Source organism: Xylocopa sonorina, chromosome 17 (genome assembly GCF_050948175.1).
Source record: "Xylocopa sonorina isolate GNS202 chromosome 17, iyXylSono1_principal, whole genome shotgun sequence".
NCBI lineage: Eukaryota > Metazoa > Arthropoda > Insecta > Hymenoptera > Apidae > Xylocopa > Xylocopa sonorina.
The window spans coordinates 5,613,432-5,637,301 of record NC_135209.1 but is presented as its reverse complement, the minus strand read 5'-3'; the positions used below and the strand labels follow the sequence as shown (position 1 = coordinate 5,637,301).

Here is a 23,870-nt window from a genome sequence, read left to right as displayed (position 1 = left end):
AAGGTTTTCGTTTGGATGGACGACCTTCGCGAAGATAGAAGAAAGGTCGTACCCGGACGTTCTAAAATTTTTGCTGGAACCCGTCCCCTTGGTTTTCCTAAGTATCGGCTCCCTCTCGTTGATCGTCACAAAGACATGTTACACGCGATAAGAGACGCAGAGAGAAGTGAACGTGCAGAAAGGAGAGGGAATGATCTCGATGGCCTCGACGTGCCAGCTCCGCCTTGCAAGACGCGCAGCCACCAAGTGAAAGTGGGATTTTGCTTTCTACCCGTGGCCAGTGACAAGCGTGCCGTGCTCGGGAACGGCTCTTTTCTGTTTACGAGGATGTCCCTGTCCGTCGACTATCGATAAACCAAGAGAACAACGCGGATACGTCGCGACGAAAAAGGTACGCGCATACTCGGCGTCGTTACGATGTTACAGTGTTATTCCGACAGTTAGGCGAAGACCTACCGCGAAATCGTGTCGATACGAAAAGTGCGCGGTGTGAACAAGCGCTAGAGGACGATGTCGAGGCGCAAAACTAACGTTATCCGACCCATCGACGTGATTCCGACATTGTTCGTTCTCGGCTGCTGCTTGCTCGCGACCAAGTGTCACGAACACGGTGAGTCCCTTTCTCTCTCTTTTTTTTTCCCGTCTTCCGTTGGTCGAAAAGATCCGCGGGAAAATGACCCTTTCGAAACGGCAAGTTCGAGTGCGCTAAGGTGTTTCGCGTTCCGACCGAGAGAGCACGCTACCGACAAAAGTCGCGCGATCCTTTCATGGATAAAAAGAGTGCGGGAATTTGATGAGATTCCAGGTCTCATAGGAAGAACGGCGAAAGCGCTATCCACCTAATGTCGCCAACGTAATGCCAGTAGAACGCGTAGGTGGTGTACTTATGTAATCCAGCGAGTCGACGATGTACGAGTGTCGCGATTCAGTGAGAACCTTGAGTGACAATTTTCTCTGGCTCCGGCCTTAAACCTGGGTGGATAGGATGGGATAGGAAAGGATAGGATAGGATATGATAGGATAGGATAGGATAGGATAGCGATACAATACGCGATAGAGTAGAGTCAGAATTCAACGTATAAGAATTACGTACAGTAGCGGCGTAACGCAATCAAAGTTCTATTGTAGTCTGTAATAATGATATCGGTAGTGCTGAGAGATTATTGTGGTATCCACTAAAATTGCGGCGAACGCGCAACTATTTCGCGTAATGATTTCATGTTACATCGAATGTAATATTTCCATGTTCGCGTGCGTAAAGCAATTCCTTTCGACGAATTAATAGAATTATGAATCGAAGTAATCGGTGCACGTTTCACTGATTGCATAATAGATGAGAGGAAAGAAATAGATCGCTTGTTTCCACGGTGTCACGGATGGCGTTGAGAAATGAAGTAAGGCAAATGAATGATTTGGCTTCTTTTCTAGCTGAACCGCTGACCTTGAAAAAGAAACTTGTCTAGAGAAAGTTTGTGTCAACACGTATGGCCATATCGAGCGCGCATTTTCTTTCACGTTCATCTAAATCTGATTCACGGCATAATAACGGTGCGCGTTCGCTTACGATGTATCGAGCGTATCGAGCGTCGAATCTTTGACGAGGCGCATTTCTTATTTAGGTTTGGTTTTCACTAGGATTGTAGGCCAGAAAATGGCACAGCCGTCTGGCAGCGTAATCTTTCGCCTTTTACATTCGCGTTGTATAAGGAAAGTCACGGTACAATAAGCATGAAACGTATTACTGTTTCAAAATATCGTCGTAAATACACGGCTAGATGCCGTTCTGCGACCTGCGATTCTACATGTATGCATTATTATTCAATGAGAGAGAGTGAGAGAGCTAGTAGTTTTAATCGATCCGAGATCGTACGAGGTCACACTACTCGTTTCGACGCTTACCCGCGGTACGGTCGCACGAATAAGACACTTGTGATATTTTCCGGCTGATATGAAAATGATTTCACTTTTTACCGCTAAATTTTGACCGCCCCAGGTGTATATGTAAAGCATTGAACCGAGCTTTAAGATTCGATAACGATAATCAAATGATAAGAAATATTGTAACAGGATCGGTATTTACCAGCAAGTACTTAGTTAAAGCCAAGAACTCGTGTGAACGTACATACGTGCACTTTTAGAGAGTAGGAGCGATGAAGTCGAAGGACGATCGAAAGGAGAACGGCTGTGCTCCCGGCTCGTGTATTTACAACTTCGTTGGCCAACCGTGGCACGCGCGACTTCTCGCCCCTTTCGTGCACGTACACCCGTTATAATTCAACAGCAAATACTTCCTGCTGCCTCGATCGTGAATGTGCCAAACAAGTCCCACGGACGGTACGAACCGGTATCAATCGTATCGCATCAATTTTCAATCGTACCGATTTTCAGTTACGTAACGATAGATGGATGAATTTGCCGACAACCGAGAAGGAGCAGGAGTTCGTGGTTAGCGAAAATTTCGGGAAAAGTTAAGGCATTCGAGGTGCGAATTATATTACACACCGTGGCTTAATTTATATTCGCTGTGGGATTTCGAATGCCTGTGGAGCGCCTTGTCGATACCATAGCGGGCGCACCCACGGAACTATTCCAGTTACGAGCCCCTTTCAACGGTATCTATATTTCCGTCGTTCTCACTGGAAAATCTAAACTGAACTCATAATCAACTCGGTGTCACGGTGGCACGTAGAAAATTGTTCACTGTTGAGTGAAAAACGTCTTGGCTTTATACTTTCATTTATACATTTTCTCTCGCTCTATACCGAATTAATCTGTTTTATTCAGAAGGATCAGTCGAGTCGTGGGACAAATCGTCACGTCTAATACCGACGAATTCGGTGTACGAACAACAGGACAGAGATGCATCACCTTTGGCCAACAATCCGGGTAAAACATTATCGCGCTCCTTGGACGAGAACAACGTCATGGAGACGTCGAGAACAGACAGAAAGGACGACAGAGAACGCGAAGAGGAGGTAGACGAGTACCGAGTCCGAGTTAATCCAAAAGCGGAAGAGCTCTCGAAGATCACCGATGCCAAGTCTCCAGCTGTTAGTAGAACTGGTCCAACGAAAGACACATCCAGAGAGGAGGATTACCTAGAAGATCCCTCGACGAGTCAATACGAGGCGTATTATTATTACGACGATTATGAAAGTAGTAATCGGTCACGGTACCAGGCTGTAGGTAAGAGAAAATTTCAAGGCAACCGCTTTCAAGCCTTACGTAGATTTCGAAAAAATGTTACGGTGTGGATAATAGAGCTCTCCAAGATCGCTTGGAAATTTAAAGACCATAGGAAATCGTCACGTAACGGCACGGTACTATCGGATAATCGTCGCCCTTTCAAACTGTATCCATTAGCGTTATGTAAACCGTAGGCGTTTCGTCGCCTAGTTTAGTTCCCGAAGTAAGTTCGAAAGTTTCGCGAGTAAACCGGTAGAGGGGAACGCGTTCCACACCCGTTTCTTCCGTGTAACATGTCCGCAAAAACAAGACTCGCAAGATCGAATAAATAATTTTTAGCGAACGCCGAAACCCTGGACTATCCGGACGGGGAAGAGGAGGAGGAGGAGGAGGAGGAGGCAAAAGAAAAGGAAGAGGGGAAGGAGTTCTCCGCGAGGAACAACGAGGAAGAAGGCTCTTCGATGGAGGGTAGCGATAAAACGTTCGCGATAATCGACCCGCCAAAGGCGGAAACGAACTCCTCCATCGCCGACAGTTCCATCTTGATCGGTGAAGCCGTGGTGTCCGTAGTTACGACGAAGAGTGTCGTTAATGGGACCATCTCCGTGCCGACGACCTCCTCTCCAACTACCACCGAACAAGTCGCGGCGCCACCCTCGTCCACGTCCATGGGTACCACCGAAGAACCGGTGACAGCGGCGACGACCGAGGACACGTCTAGAATATTGGCTTCCGTTCAGACCAGTCGCAGCATATCGGGCGCCCGATTTCTCCCGTTTCCCGTGATAGATCGTATCGAGCCGATCGGTGTTAACAGCGAGAGGAAGACCTCACCGCCCCCGGAGTCGACTGAAAGCATTATCGACAAATTGGACAGGGTACAATCGGAGTTGTTCGGCGGCTTTCTCGCCGGTGGCTTCAGAACTGCCGGTAACACTCTTCAATTGGAAGTATTGAACGAAAGAGAGAGGAATAACAGAAAACGATACACAACCACCGCCAAGACACCGGTTATTAGCAAATTCGTGCCTCGTCGATATAACGACAAGAGGATCGATCATGCCACGGCAAAGCCGAAACCAGTTGAAACCACCCTTGACAGGGACCCATTGGAGGGGCTGCTACTTCCGCGTGATTATGCGGCGAGGAGCTCAACGACAACGGCGTCCCCACTTTCCAAGACCGGATTTAGGTGATGATCTCTTTTGCATTTCAATATCTAATATTACCCCGTAGTTTAGGTTTACCCCTAGTAGTAAGACGCGCGAAATAAACTTTTTTATAACTTTCCTCAGATGGCCCACAAAGAGCAGCACAACTTCAACGACGACAAACGCGAGTGGTAAGATTCAATTGACCGCGTATACCACCGCCCCTAGCGCGACGAAAAAGGCTAAAGCCAACGTGATCGTACAAGATATCACCGCCTTCTTGCCACCTGGCTACAAGTTGAAAAAAGAGGACGCGACTGTTACGGAAAGCTCCCTGTTGAGCGACATCCTTGCAAAGTCAAAAGTTGACATATCATCGTTGTTGCCACCGAATTATAACAAGAGGAAGAACGAGGGTAACTTGAACGTGAAAAGTGAACAGACCACAACGGTTAAAACCGCAGCAACACCAACCAAGAGTGCAGCTGGTTCATCCGAGAAATCGCCGGCTGAAAAAGCACTCCAGGATCTGTTCGCCAAGTCCAAGTTCGACATTACCGGGCTGTTACCGAGGGATTACGAGCAGAAAAGCAAAAATCTCACCGAAAATTCTATGGAATCTAATGCTTCTTCGACAACGGAAGCGGCTCTAGCCGCGGCAAAGAAACCCGGGGGATTGAAAATCGTGTTTCCCAGCAGACCTGGCGGACGAAAACCTATTCATAAGGTCACCACACCAGCGAGCTCTCGGGGCGAAGGACCTGGCTCGGTTACGCCGAAAATTCAGAAAGGCTGGCCAACCAGGTACAAACAAGTTTTCTTGGAGAAAGTTTACTTTTTCATCTAACGGCGTCGATCCGATCGTTCACAGAGCTACCACAGAATTTACTGGATGGCCCACGCCATCGACAACGCCAATCTCCATTGAAAAGTTACTGGAAGCTGCCCGTACCGCGACCGTTTCATCCGCGTCGATTATCCCGATAACCGAGGTGACGTCGAGCACCACAACGACGACTACTACGACGACAACGCCTAGACCAACCACTCCAGGGGTCTGTGAACAAGAATGCGAGGTAGCCGGAACCATAAAGATAATTGGTAACGCGACCTGGGTACCGGAACTGCTCGATCGAAATACTCAAGAGTGGCAAAAGTTTGCCAATGAAATCGAACAAGAGGTATTTCTTTGATATATTCCGCGTTATTGCGCGCATTAAACACAATTTTTGAGCCAAGTGTTCTGTTTTAATTTTTTTTAATCATAGATGAACTTTGTATTCTCAAAATCTGCTGTCCTAGCGAAATGGTACAAAAAAATAAGAATCGATTCGTTCAGGTAGTAATGCACGGTATATACATACATCGTTTACACGTACATTATTTAATTTTGGTTAATCAATTCATTTTAGCCAGGGTAGCATTTTAGTAGATTATTTTGTTGAATTGACCGACATGGAACAGAAAGTTAACACGCAAGAGTTGAAAGTTATTTTCCACGACTCATTGCGCACGTACAACACAAACAGATGGAACGAGACCAGAACGAAAGGTTCGATAAAACTTGGATCATTTACGATCGATCCGAAATATACAGACTTCGTGGGTGCGTTGTTATTGTTGTTGTTGTTGTTGTTGTTGTTGTTGTATAATATCTTGTATTTTCGTTGATCGTTCCTTCGTTTAAACAAAATTTCTTTACAGTAATACCTAAAGCGGATATTCCTCAACATATTGAAAAAGATGATAGATTAGTTCCACAATGGGCAATTGCTGTGATCGTAATTGGTGTTGGTGGGTTAGTCTTCATTATTATATTTGGTGTTTCTGTTGTAAGTATTAACAAAATTTAGCAACTAAAAAGCCAATCTCAAAGAATCCCCTAATCGATTCCCCAATCGATGATTCAATTTAAATAATAAATTCATTCTAGTTGATAAATCGTCATAATGCTTCGAAATTGAAACCATCTATATCTACGATTTACGAAGAGGAAGTTGCGAAAAACATTACATCCCACAGATCTAGTGATTACTCAAAACCGGTTCATACAATCTGGACTGATCCAGATGTTTCCTGGAACGACAAGTCGTTCGAATCGACTTCCAATAAGGTAGGTATAGTTTTAAAAGAAGAAAAAAAAGGAATTACGATTTCTATATGTACACTTTTATATATATATATTTTTTTATTTTCCTTTAATTTCAAGGCACTCGTCGACAAATCTTTTCAAGATAACAAGAAATATAACATGTACGATAGCTGGAGGTCAGAATGGAACGGTTACTACTATAATGGGTCTCACACCAGTAGTAAATATGGCGGCTACGACAGTACAACAAATTTATCGACTCGTCATCATCCTGATTACGACACAAATTTCTAAATTTGACGGTAATAAAGTAAAACTGTTATCGATTTTATTTTCATTCAATTCATTTGGCAACATACACGAACATCTTGTGCTTGACTACAGAAATTTCTCTTATCGAACAATTTCATCGTTTTCATTGTATTTCTTTATTGAAGATTTTATTAAAGAAATTTGATTGTTCGTTCTAGTCAAAGAAATAAACGATCGGTAGTGGTGTTTATTCCATGCATAAATTGAGGAGTAGGGAGAAAGAAAAAACAAACAGGGGTATATTATTATAGAGGTTTATCTTTCGACTCGTCGTAAGGAATCTTTTAATATTATCTGTAGTCGATGAATATAGAGGTATGTACGGAATTACAATAATTTACTTGGCAATGAGAACAGTTCCATAATTGGAGAAATGGCTGTTTTCTCGTGCGTTGGTATGTGACGTCTCAATACGTTCAAAAGCTTTTGATATAAAAAGGAATGTCTACGAGATAAGAATAAAATATAGAATCAGCTTAATCTCTAATGGATAGAAAGAAAATTTCGAGGTATTTAGAAATGATTACCTGTTTGCCGGTTTACATATAGACAAATGATCTTGGCTAATCTCGTAGAATTCACCTACACCGGGATCTAAGAGTAATTTAACATTAAAGTGTTTTTGCTTATTAAGAGGTTAGCGATACGTTAAATAGAATAATTAGAGATGAGTGCTGAACAGGAAAAAACGACTAATTTCTATTTAAATTATACCTGCTGAATTGGAAGTAACAAACTGAAATGGCACTTTTAATGGTGTTATATGAGTAGACTTGGTTTCAACGAAACTGATAATTTCCATAGGATGTTCTTTCAGCATATCGAGGAAGTCGTTATGCAATTCTAATAACTGCGGCGATTCTAGAAGAAACGTATTCAATATACTACGCATATTTGATGCGATAAAGAAGACTCGGTCGAGCAAGTACGACGCTATCGTATATAATATTTAATACATGTACCTTCCCGAAGTTCTAGTACTTCAACCGATGGCCATACTACCATTTGTGTCGCTTGTTTCAATGCTGCCACGCGAGAACCTCGATGCGGAGTACTATAAAATATAATGCTACGCGTATTTTTGCATATATCATTTTTATCACCGTTCCTCCATTCTGTAAGCAGAGTAATTAATCGTCGCGGCTAAGTAATTGTATAAAACGATCAAAATATTTGATACTATCGAAAGAGAAAACAAAAAACCAACCGTCCACAAGCATCTTTTTTACTAACAAACCACCCATCGAGTGACATACCCAAATCGTTGGTCGTTTTCCAATGCCGGCGGTTAATAATTTCTTTGTATATTCTTTACTTCTTTCTCTCATACCGGTTCTAATTAATAGTAACAGAATAATAGAAATGACCGTAATGACCGTGTTAACCGCAGTTAAATATTTACCGTACGCCTTCTATCGGGCACAAAGGAGTCCACATTGATAAATTTGTGTCATAATTAACTCCGATGACACGAAGAAATGGGACGTCCTCTGGTAACCAGTCTTTAGGCCAACACTGTGTTTTGCGCTGCTTATCTCGGTGAATGTTCTTCATGCACGCATCGTCTCTGAAATTGGTGCGAAATTCCTCAATGAAATTTCTCAATGAATTCGAAGGAAACGAAATTAAATATACCCGCTGCAGAAAAATGGTCCACTCGCTCTGGAGTTAATATTTTCCGGACAATCGTCTAAAATCACTTCAAAATCCTGTCCCACTCTGTCCCATTCACGTTTTCTCAAGTCGCAAGCTAAATCTTTCAGAAATTCTTGCGATTGATCGTCAATTAAATTTGAAAAATTGATTCCGTCTTGTATAATATGGGGATCTAGACGAAAGTGAAGTGTGTGGAAAAAAAGAAGAACAACAAAGAAGGTTCCGTTTCTTCGGTTATGCTTAATTAAGATGATCAACAAGTTCCTAGTATACGGTTACCATTTACACTAAATTATCGCTTGTAATACTAACAAACCTACAACTCGAACTTGAGATGCGTCTACATCTCGTTGCCTCCATGTTATAAATACACCACCCAATAGCCCGTGTAAGAAAACAACATCCAGCTTTATTTTCGCTCTAGTTTTATGCAGAGGGTGGAGAAGATATATGCGCCTCGGGTATTTGACAGATTCATTTTCATCTACATCCAAGTTTGCCAATGCACGACTAGCCGGCACCGACAATCTTATATCGTTGCTTTGAGACCATTCTACCAGTGTACCGATCCAACCTAAAACACGAACGAGATTTTAATTATTATTCGAACATTCATTTAAACTCTGTTGAACGATCGATATATACCTGCTTGGAAAATGTCGTCCAAACACTCGGAATGAAGCGAAATATTGGAAATGATCTTTGCAAGTAATATGCACACGTCGGTATTGTCGAGAAAGATTTTTTTTATCAACATCAATAACGGAAGACCACCAGCGTCAATAATATCTAAAGATGAAAGTGGAAGAAACAAACAGGCGAAACAAAAGTACTAATCGGTAGAATCAGTAGAATAACAGACTTTACGGTTTACCTTTGCTGTATTGTTCAAGACAAGAATGATGGCATAACGTTTGAACGCAACTCTGTAATAGTTCCGTATCCCATACCGTGGCTGGTGCTACAGCCAGCCCTAAGTTTGTTAAATCGTGATCAAGTATCAGACTATCCTGTTTGTTTTATACTTTGTAGATAAATTAAAATGCGCACGAGACAATGTCGACAGTGGACGTTTGAAAACTCTAGGTAACGTGTACTACTTACAGAAGGTGTATCTTTAAATTTTTTGTTGAGAAATTGTATAAGACACGGATGTGTATTTTCGCATACAGCACTCAAACGAAGGAGCATCCGATGCATCTTTTCTATAACGTCCTGAAAAGGAGGTATAAGGATAGTTGAACTTTTAAGAATCAAACTTTCGGAGAATCAGAAAAAGAAATACTATATCGTAATATGCGCTGTACGCACGTGTAATTTATATTGCACGTGATAATATGGTGGCTTTAAGAAGAATCTCGCGTCAACGTTTGGTATTCTAGCAAGAGATATGGCAGTTTTAGCGTCCAACATTTGTGCGATATGTCTATAGTGCCAATCTGCGGTAGTAATGTTTGAATAAAAATGTAAGAAGCGTCGCTAGACTGGTATAGAAAGGATACCTTTTAAATGATTTAAAGAATTTAAAGCGTAGAGAGCCCTCAATCGATCAGTTTCCATGTTGGCGTGTCTCGCCATATGCAACAGTTTGTAAGCCACATTACGGTTTAACGACTTCCACCATTTGGTTATAGCGTGACTGAACGAAAGTGACTCCACTGGGACGGACGATTGTAAATTTTCAATTTTTCGAAACATAAATACATCTAGAATGGAAAAAGATAACGAATAAAAAATGTTTGCATTTCGATGGACTTTTAGAAAGCAATACCTTTGAATCTAGGATCATCGATATAAATATAGCGGGAGTGCGGTTGCTCCTTGCTTAGAACATTGGTAGGGACAGAAGCTTGTAAGATTTGGGACACTTGACGCAATTGATACAAAAACCAACAGCCGCTGTAAAAGTGTTGATAATTGTTATTGTATATTGTATGCGTGTATATATATGTATATATATGCGTATACGAGCGACTTACCCAACCATAAAGAAACAAAATCCAGTTGATTTTATATACTCTATATATTTTTGATAACCTTGTAGTCCCATCGTTATTTTTAGTATATATTCATAGACATAATATAGATTGGAAAGAAAAAGAATCCCTTCCTCCCTATCGTCTATCGAAATTGAGAAAGAGAAAGAATCGTTGAAACGATTTTGTTTGCACGCGAGAACGAAACAACTAGTTACTAGTCAGGTTTTAGATTATTTTTGGTAAACGATAATTGCGATGTAGCGTGGTTAATTTCGATCAATATATTATATTTACAATTGTATAAATACAATTGGACAAGACGTGACGATGCGAACCGGTTGACACGACCAATGGAACGCAATCCGGTCGGTCGGTGTAGGAGGAAGAATGTAGGAGGAGAAAATAGTGAAATTTCGACGAAATGGTAAATAGTTGATGGTTCTAGAAGGAGAAATTCGGTCCGGTTCGAAACGAAAGCATAAAACTGGAAGTAGCAAGTAGCAAGCAAGTAGACGATGGTGTAAGATGTAATTGCGGCTGCGCCTGAATAGGGGATAAGCGGCCTCGAGGCGCTGCTCGCGCACGAAACCTTCAGTCTTTTTGCTTCCCATTTTGTACCGTATAGTACGTCCACCGAAGCACTGACGTTTCGCTGTGCCATCGCATGGCCGACGTGTGCATATCGAGGTTCACTTTCGCGTGGTACCCGCTGTGGCACGAGTATTGCTTTTAAAACAGAACATTTGCGGGAAACAACGGCATACTGATCTGAAAGTGAGTGAGAAGTGCGAGAGAATGATAGTCGGATTTTACTAGTGCGGAACAGTAGTGATTCTTTCGAACGAACACGTTCTTTCTGACATAATCCGGTCTAAACTGGATCGAAGCAGATCCATCGATAAACGGATTGATCGTTCATTTGAGAAAAAAATTTTTAGATCCGGCTTTCACGTCGACGCGGACCACCTTGCCAGGCTTCGTCCCGTTGGTGATAAACGATTAACTCTCGGTAGCCGTATTCGTAAGCCGCGACCACGCGACCCAACGCGCAGCAATGTCCAACGAGGAGACTTCCGCCGACCGCAATGTCGAGATCTGGAAAATCAAGAAACTTATAAAAAGTCTCGAGATGGCCAGAGGGTAAGTAGGCCGAAATTAACGTTTACCGCGCCTTTTCCCATCAGCTGTTCAATTTTCTATCCGCACGTTTCCTCCTCGGCCCCCCGGAACCTGTTAATATATTTTACCAACAGATTGTTGCTAAAACGACCAAACGTTTGCCTGCCTCATCATCGTTTACCTTTTCTTACAGGAATGGGACTAGTATGATCTCGCTGATTATCCCTCCGAAAGATCAAATATCCAGAGTAAGCAAAATGTTAGCGGACGAGTTTGGGACTGCGTCCAATATTAAATCTCGTGTAAATAGACTATCCGTTTTGGGTGCGATCACGTCCGTACAACATAGGCTAAAGTTATATACTAAAGGTAAGTTAAAACGATACCTCTATTTCCTGGTCTATTAAATAGAAAACGTCGAACATTATTCTAGTGCCTCCGAACGGCCTGGTAATATACTGCGGTACCATTGTAACGGAAGAGGGAAAAGAAAAGAAGGTTAACATTGATTTCGAACCCTTCAAGCCTATTAATACATCTCTTTATCTTTGCGACAACAAGGTAGTTTATCGCTCTTGAGAATTTTCTAAGAGCCAAAATTGGCCAGAAAACAGAAATTTTAACGCTATTCTATGTACATTCCAGTTCCACACCGAAGCGCTTACAGCGTTACTCGCCGACGACAACAAATTTGGTTTCATCGTGATGGACGGTAACGGAGCGCTGTTCGGTACGCTGCAGGGAAATACTCGCGAGGTTCTACACAAATTTACGGTAGACCTCCCAAAGAAGCATGGTACGCAAAAAAACAAATGTTATTAAACAATATGGAAATAACGCTAACGGGATTAAAATTTCAGGTAGAGGAGGACAATCGGCACTTCGTTTTGCCCGGTTGCGTATGGAAAAGCGACACAACTATGTGCGAAAAGTTGCAGAGGTGGCCACCCAACTGTACATTACCAATGACAAACCTAATATTGCCGGTTTAATTTTAGCGGGTAGTGCTGATTTTAAAACCGAACTTAGTCAATCAGACATGTTTGATCCGGTAAGTTTATGCACCGTGAATTAATCAACAGACATTTATTAAACACGATTTTAATTTCATTCAGCTTTATGCAACTTTTATTGCTTTAGAGATTGCAAGCGAAAGTTATAAAACTAGTAGATGTTTCGTACGGCGGAGAGAATGGTTTTAATCAAGCTATCGAGCTGGCTGCTGAGTCTTTACAAAATGTAAAATTCATCCAGGAAAAGAAATTAATTGGTCAGTATACGTTCGCGATCGATAGACTGCGGGTATTTATGCAGACACACTAAAATCTAAATAGAAATTAATTACAACGCGTACATTTTCATATCTTTTACATATTTTTGCGTGCATATTTCACTTACATGTTTCCTTTCTCCTTTTTCTTTTCTTTTCTTTCCTTTTCTTTTCTTTTCTTTTCTTTTCTTTTCTTTTTTTCCCCCCCTTTTCTCATTTCTATTTTGTGCGAGTATACGAGTACCGGTTTGAGAAGCTCTGATAAATGTATGCGCATAGATCGACGTAATAATTTGAGATGGAATGAGAAAGAGTGTCTGTAAAAGAGAAAGCAAAACGCAGTGTTGTTTCTAATTCGTGGCTAAGTATATATTGTGTACTGCTCTGTTCAGGCCGCTATTTCGATGAAATTTCACAAGATACAGGAAAATATTGTTTCGGCGTAGAAGATACGTTAAGAGCATTGGAATTAGGCAGCGTGGAAACTCTTATCTGTTGGGAGAATTTAGATATCCAACGATACGTTTTAAAGAACCATACGAACGCGGAAGAAAAGGTTTTACATCTAACACCGGAACAAGAGAAGGACAAAACTCATTTTACCGACAAAGAAGTAAGTTAAGCATATCGAACAGATTTTACAAACTGGACTAAATGAAATTCTTGGAGTAATTGAGATCGGATGTTTCATGTTGTCACGCTTAGAGCGGAGTAGAATTGGAACTTGTAGATTGTCAGCCTTTGCTCGAATGGCTGGCAAACAATTACAAGAGTTTTGGTGCCACATTGGAGATCATTACAGACAAATCCCAAGAAGGTTCTCAGTTTGTAAGAGGTTTCGGCGGCATTGGAGGTAAGTTTGCTAGTTTCGCTTGACTTTTAACGCTACTAACCGTAACTCGACTGAAAGTAATATAATATTTTTAAGCAATAATTCGTATTCATCCACTCGAAGTGTATTACTAACACAAAAGCGGCTGATTCCATTTTAGTCTAACTAGCTAATTGGCATTGAGCCAAACTCTCGATACTTTGTTAATAAGAGTGTAATCGATCCTCATAGCGGAATCTTCTCAAGATGGTTCCTTTCTTTTTGCATACTTTTAAAAAGGGAAAAAAGTGGTAGTAAAGTTTCAAGAATGTATCTAAGTAAAAGTAAATGGTATCGAACGAAAGTTGAAAATATTTTCATTAATTATGGAGTATATCTTGATGCATAGGAATCCTCCGCTACAAAGTTGATTTCCAGTCACTGCAGGCTGATGAGCCTCTTGATGACGTTGACCTCGATGATTACTAATTTCATCTGTGAAATACTCAAAGTTGACCAGGTAGCTCTTTCTCTGTCTTGAGTGCATTCGTTTACATTTCGTGTATTATAGAACATATTACTTTCAGAACTGGACAAATTTATCAAAATCTTGTATTCATTTACAAAAGTAATAATAATAATAATAATAATAACAATAATAATAATAATAATAATAATAATAATAATAATAATAATAATAATAGTCAAATGACGACAATTTGTATTATATGCTAAATTTTCATATACGTATAACGGTTGTTTAATAATAATAATAATTATTATTATTGTTGTTGTTGTTGTTGTTGTTGTTGTTGTTGTTGTTGTTGTTGTTGTTGTTGTTGTTGTTGTGCATTGAATTACAATATGTAGAATGCAACGCTTTATAAGAAAAATCTTGTACCCATCACGAAGAGATGAAATGTGTTTATTCCTTCTATTACAATTGTTCATTACCAGTAACAAGATTAACGTGCAATTGAGGATAAATTTGTCCAAACAATTTGCAGTTTCTTCTGTTGGATTTCTCACTGAATAGTTAGCTGAATAATTTTATGCAAATTTAGTAGTATATGTATGTCTCTCTTCTGATGATGAGTTTTGAATGTGAGAATAGATATTTTTTTAGTTGTGAATTTCGAGATATAATATTTACATTTTACGAATAAAAAGCCTGAAAACTTTGCTGTCTCCTTTTTTTCTTGGTGGTGTAAAGATTAAGAAAATCTTGTATATACATATACGAATCGTGGATAAAATTGAATGAAAAATTGAGAAGGGTGAGTCAAAGTATATTCCAGTGTACAACTATTTTCAATTTTAAACAATTGAAACATCCCAAATATTTGTGTTTTACATTTAGTCAGATGTCAAATCCATAAATTAATATGTGCGACGCACGCACGATACAGTCGCAATTAGTATTATTAAATAGTAGTTGTCATTTTGATATGTAAACTGCTACGGATGCAACACATGTATGTTTAGTAGAAATTAACAAAAGTACCAAAAATAATATTGCCATTTAAAAATAAAACGGGGTATATGGTAATAGCGAAAAAAAATTGTACATATCTAGGCGTATATATGTGATTTTCGGAATATAACATCGAAACCACTAACTATTTCTTATTTCATTCTGCAGTAGATTGTACATTGGAATTTTTTGTCTGCACGCTTGTTACACGCTTCTTAGCCCATTTATTATTGTCTTTTAGAAGCCGAACAATGTATTTTGCAAATATCCGCAATAAATACTGCAAACGTTGATTTGGTTCTATTATTTCTGTATATTACGTTTCTTTGTTGTCCAATGACTCGCGCAAGCCCTCCGATTACAGGTTGTAGAAAAGAACAGTAGTGTTGGAGAAATTACTAGTAGATGATACGCGTGAATCGAAATATGTAGCGCATCAGCAATAGAATAGAATGGACCAACCAACATTTAGTATCGATATTTTAATGTAATAGCGTATAATAAATTTGAATTTCATTTATATTATTGTATACACGAATATGCTGCTTGTCATTGCTTTATATAAACGAATAACGATTGAAAATATTGCTAGCTGCATGTTGTACGATAGGCAAGTATATTCATTTTATCACCAAAGATCAATTTTGGTGGTAAATGTAAATGTAAAACATAAATATACTAATCGTTGATTATGGAATAATTAGCTAGGCTTTGTTAAATAGTCGTCAATGTATTTGATCAAGCATAAGTACTAATTGATATTTTGTTTCTATTAGCTTGCATATTGGGAAAGGTATAGTAATTGCTTTTTACCAATTTAGTGATTGCACTCTTTTATCATTGAGCTCATATATCATTCCGCTTTAGAATGTTATTATAATACGCATCTTACGTAGAACTCTTTCGACTAATAACTTGTGGAAATATTATTTAACTTGAAGAATAAGAATGTGATACATTCTATTATAATCAATTCCCTTATTCCCCGTACCAGTACTTTCTTGATACTAGAATTTAATCATTTTGAAATTGTGCTATTCGTTATACGTGTATAACATTCATTCGTATCATGTATCATCCGTTTGTTCATTTCGATGGCAACGTTTTCTTTTCATCGATTGCATCGTGTAATCATTCACGAAAGGACAGTGTTTTTCTCGCAGTAATAATCCCTGTCGTAGCTTCGTAGCCTGTCGTAGTATATTATTAAGGTATTAAAATTTGGTTAAAAAAATTGAAAGACACTGTAAACAAAATTATGCATGACTCGTTACTATTATATTAAATTTATTTGTCATTATATTTCTACAGATGGACTGCAAACTCTACTCTTTATCGATTTGCTCATAATACTTTTTTCCTCTAGAGCATCATTATTTGTATCGTTGTTGTTGAAAAGTTTTCATTTGTTTACATAAAAATCATCGTAACGGAAAGATATATATTTACATGTACTAAAAGTTTGTATCTATTAAAATAGTGTTTTCTTAATGTGTATTTTACAGGTATATTGCGGTACAAAGTGGACTTTCAGAGCATGCAATTGGAAGACGTTGAGGTCGATACGTTTGATCTGGATGATTATTAAATCCGTGATTCAAAAGAGACAGTTCTTTTAGCTTTGGAAGAACATGAAAGAGTATATGTTCTCCTCGCATCGTATTTCAAAAGTGGCACATAGAAGGACATGTTTATAAAAATCTATCATAATGATGCAGCAGCAGCAACAACTGCAACTACAACTACAACTACAACTACAACTACAACTACAACAACAAACAAACAAACATACACACATACATACACGCACGCACACACATACACACACACGAAATTATTCATTAGAGGATATCATTGGAGCAATTTCACAAAATCGATACACAAAAAGGTGTGAAGCACAACCAACAACACGTGGCGCGTCGATAATCCATGTCCGTGAAGAAGGAAAGGCAAACTCGAAGACTGTGACACTTAATTAAGCCAGCTTGATACCTGCCTATCTCACACGACGTTATTACAGTTATATTACAGTTGCATTCTTTAATTATTCACATGGATTTATTTGAATAGTTAACACGCGCTAACACGTGCCGAATATGTTTGTACAGTTACACACGGTCGGAGACGTCATAATTTTCTATCAAAAATTAACGTTTATCATCGCATCACGAATTTTACGATTTAAAAGAAAGACGGGGAGAGGGAGAGAGAGAGAGAGAGAGAGAGAGAGAGAGAGAGAGAGAGAGAGAGAGAGGAGGGGGGGAGAGACAGAGAGAAAGAGAGAGAGAAGGAATGTAGCATTATTTTTGTTCAGATACAATTATGGATAAGCTGTAATAAACTGATTATCATAAATATAAAATTTACGTATCGTGCATTCTATACCGATTACTAAATTCATATGAATAATGAAGAGTTCTGTACATAGACTTAAATTTTTAATGGCACTGTTGCCTTAGATATAAGTTAAGATCGCGTTGAATATCCCAGGAAAAATAAAATCTTTCCGTCTATCATCGAGTGATACACGTATATAATAAACGTATAAGAGAATAATTTTTCGTATTCTATCATTAACTTTTTGCTGGCTCTCGATTCTTATATTTTGTACACTCGCAACTGTATATAAACGAAATACGTTCCGCAAGTATACCCAGCAGGGATAGAAATCTTTTCGATTGTTGAAACGGTGCAACCAACTCCATTGGTAAAGAGAATTGCCCCTCTGCAATATTTCAGTTACATTGCAGTTATTGAAACTGTTAGAAAAATTCACTTATATTGCTTATCCATATGATGCCTTTGTAATAAACGATAATATGTATTTGTATAAATGTGAAGAGAAACGAAACGTGCAATTTTGGTGAAGTATCTTTTATGAAATATCGCTGTACAGTTGACAAAGATCCTTTGTGAAAACTAACGTATTGTTAATCGATAGTATAATTAGATTATTGCGATGCAGGGATAAAGCTTTATGAAAACTTCATCAAAATAGAACGTTCAACAGCGAAATGAGAAGAAAGACGATCTGGTTTTTATGGTATGGTGCGCAACGAATTCCAAAACGTATAATGGTTCAAAAAGTATTGTATCTGTGTATTGTGCGTCTTCAAGGCAGCGAAATGTTAAATGTCAGCTTAACGTTTCTTGAAATTTTTATATGTAAACATTCTCTTTCAATAGGAATCTAGATAATTATTTATTATTATTATCATCATCGTCATCATCATCACCATCATCATCATCATCATCATCATCATCATCATCATCATCATCATCACCACCACCATCGCAATCGCAATCGCAATCACCATCGCCATCGCCATCGCCATCGCCATCATCATCATCATCGGTGCGATCATTTATATTCTGTTTGGCGAAAGATTTATTTTAAGTACGCAAATTCTAGTTCTGTAAGAACTCGGTAAAAAACGTTTGAAAGGGATTATTAGTAAGTGTCGTGTAACCTTTCTTTCTCTTCCCAAGGCGGAGTAAAAAAACAGAGAACGCGTCCATACATCTCGTTATTTTTAAACTAATCGATTACGTACTTAGATTATGGCTTGCCTATGATCTCTTCCATAAGCATAGTTGTATAATCTGCTAAAAAATTTCTTATCCTTTCGGCAATCTTGTCCTCGAGAAAATATTTTCGTTCCTTCGAATGGTTTAATTTTCATTTAACAAGGCGATACAAGCTTTCTCAAAATGTCCAACATCCTTTGGATTTGATTTGGATTTTGGAAGGGTGTCCGAAAAAAATTGAAAGATACGAGAGTATGGTAAAGATTACATGATGCATATTCTATTAAAGATGATGTTTTGTGAAGTGATAAAAAGGGATATTGCGAAATAATGTTTTACTTTTAACACTTGCGGGAAGATGGAAATTTGATTTATTTTTATAATAGTTTCGATCGATCGATAATAATTAGAAAAATATACCGTTACGATGCCGGTGGTAATGTCACGGAATTTATTTTTTACAACAAATTATTTTAATCGACAGCATCGAGCATTATTCCCTGTCTCCCTTTTTTCACGTACGCATTACACAAAATTTGTACAACGGAAAATGGAAAATTGACGTGTCGTTGATATCAAAATTGAATAAGAATTTGAATAGAGAGTATATGGTATGAAGGAAAAAGAACAAAAAAGGAAATGAATAAGAAGTGAAAAATACAGTCTATGTTTCTCATGCAAACAAGTTGCTATATTAGAACCCGAAAATGTCACGATTGCGTTTGCTTACAAAAATATTTCTAATATTTTAATGCGTTCGCGCTGCGATGGTTTTACAATTAGGGATATCTCCGGGTTCCAATTATAACGACTTTTTACATTTTTGTCAACGCGTGCTCTCCCTTTTCGCACGTGGATTTTATTAAGGAATCGCATTCGGATATGGAGTATAACGATGGAGAGAAAAGGTAATTTATCCAGCGAGCCATTCTTAAAACCAGGTTCTAATGAAAGAAACAAATAAGTGTATGTAAAAAAAAGGTTGCTCTCTCTCTCTTTTGTATAATACATTGTTAACTTTTCTCTGGTACCAAGAGATTAAGATTGGCATCTTTAGTAATCGACCCTAGAAAAGTTTCCTCGTCTCCGCGTATGCATAATGGGGCGATGGAGATGTTTGTTTTTCTTTCGTCCATCATCGCGGCTCTCCTCCAATTCGAGCTGCTGCATTTTATACAACTATGCGACGGTATTCTATCTAAACTTACTGCTCTATTGCCGCAATCGGCGCATTTAAAGAACTTCTTAACGGCATCGAGAACGCGCAACGGATGCTTTTGCTCTTTGCACAAGTCGGAAGCAGAGAACGAGGTATATTTACAGAGTAAACATGTAACAGCTTTACAGGGAAGTTTATAAGTGGCCAACATTCTCTCTTCCATCCTTTCTTTCATCTCCAGCTTATCGAAGTACTTTTCTTTCCGCTGATCGTACGATCTCTCAATCAGATCGGTATGAATAGATTTAACGCTCATTATTTCCTTAAATTTATCCGACAGGACGTTCGCTCTTTTTGCCTCCTGTCCGTCACAATACTGAACAGAGTCTTCTCTCGGTCGTTTTTTCCCCTTTTCTAGTTTCTCCTCTTTACTTAAACCTATTTTGTTAGGATCCCTCGCTTTTATCTTCCCATTCTCTTTAACCCATTTAATTGCATTACTTTTGGCTACATTAACGTGCCGCGTAGTTATTGGCTCCGACAAATCTATCGTTCCGCCAAGGCAACCAATACCTAATCGAGGTCGTCTTAAACACGCAGAAGAAGAAGAAGAAGAAGAAGAAGAAGAAGTAGAAACAGCATCGTTCTTTCCGCTTTTCGTTTCTTTCAATTCGGACGGTGAATCCTCTTGGGAGGACACTCGAGACAATACGGCAAATTTCCAACCTCGTGTCTTGTTAATTTCTTTTCGCATTCCTTCCCCTGGTGTCGCTTTTTCATTTTTATCCAAATTCTTATCCCACCCATTATCAGCCTTCTCACTACCCGAGAGTAACGCTAAACGTTTCGCATCCTTCTCTTCCAATTTTTTATTTCTCACTGCAACAACGGCACGAAATTCAGGCATGTTGTTCGTCAGTGATTTCTTTGGTTGTCGCGACTTTTCTTTCAACATATCTATGGAAAATTTTTGAGTATTACTAAACGCTTGCAATTCCGCTCTATGGGAACACATTTTATATTCTCGTTTAATGTGATACAAACAGAATTCACAACGATTAATGTTTACAATGGAATTGCAAGGTTCTCCATTTTTCTTTTTTGATCTGCACTTTCCCATGTCTTTGGATTTACCCAGTATCATGACCCTCTGAGGATTATCAATCGATAATGTAGCTAGATCGGCGCTGTCTTTGGATTCTAGCACGTTTGGGTTAAGAATACTTATAACGGTCCCAACGGTAGTTTTCCAAAGTGCTTTATACGCGTTACTGAACATAAAAAGGGACGCTACGTTCATATCCTCCGATAAGTCTGTTATTTTCCATATGGAGTACGAGCTTCCCTTTTGAGAAGTCTTTGGCGCTGACTTACTTATTAATACCCCTGCGATCACCCAATCTTTATCCATCTTTTCTCTATTAAGATGAGACTTTATTCTTGACATTGTTATTGCCATTTTGTCCGCCATAAGAGCTTGCAGCTGAGCGGATGACACTGTTGGGTTAACGATTCTGAATCCAAAGAACGGATCGCTGTAAACATCTTTCGAGTTAGTAACGGTATCGTTACTTGGATTATTGCCCTTTCTCGCGTTCAAATCAAACGTTTTGCTAGTTGTTTCACGCGACAGTGGTTTCTCGGTGATATTTTTCGTGTCACGACCGTTAATGGAATCTAGCGTACCATCGTGAACTTGACTTTCTTTACTCTGAGCGACAGGTTCATTTTCGTCAATTTTTTTCGCCGTTTCGTCCTTCGTGTCGTCGTTCGCCAAAAGGTCGTTCAATATATCGCCTACATCCGAGTCGCTCTCATTATCCATATTAAATATATCTAGAAAAAGTCATTAAATCTTACGATTACGATCGAAATTATATTCCTACTTAATCTACACTTTACTTTAGAAAATATTCTTCTCTCAGCTTAGAGGTTAGCTGTCGACACTGTATCTAGGACGCTTCTTCTTCGATTCAAACTCAAGATGCGTTTCTATAAACAGCGTCGCTACTGTTACCAATAATTTCGGTCCTATTTTCACGCATCGCCAAGACCAGTTTCAAATCAATCAGTCGTTTTAAACAAATTCAACAAATCCTATCCTTTCCCTTTATCTGTCGGGATTTATCAAATTAATTAACAATTAATTATTCACGTATGAACACTCATTCATACTGTCTATTAAATTATAAACTATAGAGACACTCTTCAAACTAATTGTTACGTATTATCTGTGTAAATACATGAATCACAAAACGACACTTACCATATATTTACAACTAACTAATTAATTTTTAAAAAGAAAGAACACTGTTTACAGCAGCTCGCGCCATCTCTTCGAAAACTGGACAAACTACTCGCGCAACATTACCGAGTGTGATGTTGGCAAGTGAATTCATGACGACATATGGCGCCATCTATGTGAGAAGCGCTGAAACTACTCGTCGTTTAGTTTCCGCCGTTCTCACAGAGATGGCGCCACGTCTTCGTCAGCTGAGGTATAAATATTACAACTGATTAAAATCGAGTTTAATTGTTAATAATTAGCGAGGAAAAGTTAAATAAAGGCCAATACATTTCAAATTCATTTATTTAACGAATATGTGTACGCACACGTATCTTTGGTCCACCCACGCGCACACACACATACACTACAGACGAGAACTATGAGTCTCGCTTCTTCCAGCGTTGATAATCGACGCAAACGATCACCCTCTGAATTTAAATAGATGAAATAAAAGGAAGAAACGATCGATTCGTTATTTCTACGCGTATTTGCTACGAAATGTTAAAGTCGCCCCTTTGACAGCTGCTGCTGCTGCTGCCGCCAGACCGGTGGCGCCATCTCTGTGAGAACGGCTGAAACTAAACGGCGAGTAGTTTCAGCGTTCCTCACAGAGATGGCGCCACGTGTCCGTCAACAGTGGCATAAATATTATAGCCGATAAAATCGAGTTTAATTGTTAATAATTAGCGAGGAAAAGTTAAATAAAGGCCAAAACATTTAAAATTTATTTATTTAACCAATATGTGTACGCACACGTATCTTTGCTTTACACAGGCGCACACACACATACACCGCAGACGAGAACTATGACTCTCGCTTCTTCCAGCGTTGATAAGCGACGCAAACGATCGCGGTCGGAATTTAAATAGAAGAAATAAAAGGAAGAAACGATCGATTCGTTATTTCTACGCGTATTTGCTTCGAAATGTTAAACTAGTCTCTTTGACAGCTGCTGCCGGACTTGTGGCGCCATCTCTGTGAGAACGGCTGAAACTAAACGGCGAGTAGTTTCAGCGTTCCTCACAGAGATGGCGCCACGTGTCCGTCAACAGTGGCATAATAATTATAGCCGATAAAATCGAGTTTAATTGTTAGTAATTAGCGAGAAAATGATAGATAAAGGTGAATGCATGTAAAATTCACCTTATTAACGAATATGCATACACACACGCGCACACACACATACACCGCAGACGAGAACTATGACTCTCGCTTCTTCCAGCGGTGATAAGCGACGCAAACGATCGCGGTCGGAATTTAAATAGAAGAAATAAAAGGAAGAAACGATCGATTCGTTATTTCTACGCGTATTTGCTTCGAAATGTTAAACTAGTCTCTTTGACAGCTGCTGCCGGACTTGTGGCGCCATCTCTGTGAGAACGGCTGAAACTAAACGGCGAGTAGTTTCAGCGTTCCTCACAGAGATGGCGCCACGTGTCCGTCAACAGTGGTATAATAATTATAGCCGATAAAATCGAGTTTAATTGTTAGTAATTAGCGAGAAAATGATAGATAAAGGTGAATGCATGTAAAATTCACCTTATTAACGAATATGCAAGCACACACGCGCACACACACATACACCGCAGACGAGAAGTATGACACTCTCGCTTCTTCCAGCGTTGATAATCGACACACACGATCGGGATCTGAATTTAATTATAAAAAATGAGAGGAAGAAAGGATCGATTCGTTATTTCTACGCGTATTTGCTTCGAAATGTTAAAGTAGCCCCTTTGACAGCTGCTGCCGGACCGGTGGCGCCATCTCCGTGAGAACGGCTGAAACTATATGGCGAGTAGTTTCAGCGTTTCTCGCAGAGATGGCGCCACGCGTCCGTCAACAG

At 39.3% G+C, this 23,870-nt stretch overlaps 4 protein-coding genes across 8 annotated transcripts; 2 read left to right on the top strand and 2 right to left on the bottom strand.

The window, feature by feature from the left end:
- The first annotated feature begins 487 nt into the window (after nt 1-487).
- On the top strand, nt 488-6,765 carry LOC143431350 (uncharacterized). The gene is made up of 10 exons (XM_076908018.1): nt 488-610; nt 2,788-3,186; nt 3,526-4,378; nt 4,482-5,141; nt 5,209-5,518; nt 5,606-5,676; nt 5,750-5,943; nt 6,042-6,169; nt 6,271-6,450; nt 6,547-6,765. The coding sequence occupies exons 1-10, from the start codon at nt 511-513 to the stop codon at nt 6,721-6,723; spliced, it is 3,072 nt and encodes a 1,023-aa protein (XP_076764133.1). The 5' UTR covers nt 488-510; the 3' UTR covers nt 6,724-6,765.
- Nucleotides 6,766-7,061: 296 nt separating this feature from the next.
- LOC143431351 (protein SERAC1) lies at nt 7,062-10,447 on the bottom strand. Its single transcript, XM_076908019.1, has 15 exons — nt 10,377-10,447; nt 10,169-10,296; nt 9,900-10,103; nt 9,709-9,836; nt 9,502-9,612; nt 9,272-9,407; nt 9,043-9,186; nt 8,714-8,971; nt 8,377-8,569; nt 8,144-8,308; nt 7,949-8,076; nt 7,704-7,856; nt 7,456-7,602; nt 7,269-7,335; nt 7,062-7,186 (listed from the first exon to the last, which is right to left on the bottom strand). The coding sequence occupies exons 1-15, from the start codon at nt 10,445-10,447 to the stop codon at nt 7,069-7,071; spliced, it is 2,151 nt and encodes a 716-aa protein (XP_076764134.1). The 3' UTR covers nt 7,062-7,068.
- Nucleotides 10,448-10,907: 460 nt separating this feature from the next.
- On the top strand, nt 10,908-16,698 carry Erf1 (eukaryotic release factor 1). Of its 5 annotated transcripts, XM_076908068.1 has the most exons (12): nt 10,908-11,150; nt 11,301-11,516; nt 11,689-11,864; nt 11,929-12,056; nt 12,141-12,291; nt 12,356-12,546; nt 12,636-12,765; nt 13,158-13,378; nt 13,471-13,618; nt 13,986-14,096; nt 15,827-15,843; nt 16,556-16,662. In XM_076908068.1, the coding sequence occupies exons 2-10, from the start codon at nt 11,431-11,433 to the stop codon at nt 14,063-14,065; spliced, it is 1,311 nt and encodes a 436-aa protein (XP_076764183.1). In that variant the 5' UTR covers nt 10,908-11,150; nt 11,301-11,430; the 3' UTR covers nt 14,066-14,096; nt 15,827-15,843; nt 16,556-16,662. The 5 variants fall into 5 exon arrangements, with proteins under 5 accessions (XP_076764183.1, XP_076764182.1, XP_076764184.1 ...); XM_076908067.1 differs by lacking the exon at nt 15,827-15,843 and having other exon boundaries at nt 16,556-16,690; XM_076908069.1 differs by lacking the exons at nt 15,827-15,843; nt 16,556-16,662 and adding an exon at nt 14,164-14,179.
- A 2,553-nt stretch (nt 16,699-19,251) lies between these two features.
- Mcm10 (minichromosome maintenance 10 homolog) lies at nt 19,252-21,782 on the bottom strand. Its single transcript, XM_076907750.1, has 4 exons — nt 21,755-21,782; nt 19,597-21,573; nt 19,309-19,522; nt 19,252-19,267 (listed from the first exon to the last, which is right to left on the bottom strand). Exons 1-4 carry the CDS (start codon nt 21,780-21,782, stop codon nt 19,252-19,254), a joined length of 2,235 nt encoding a protein of 744 aa, XP_076763865.1.
- Between the last annotated feature and the right edge of the window lie 2,088 nt (nt 21,783-23,870).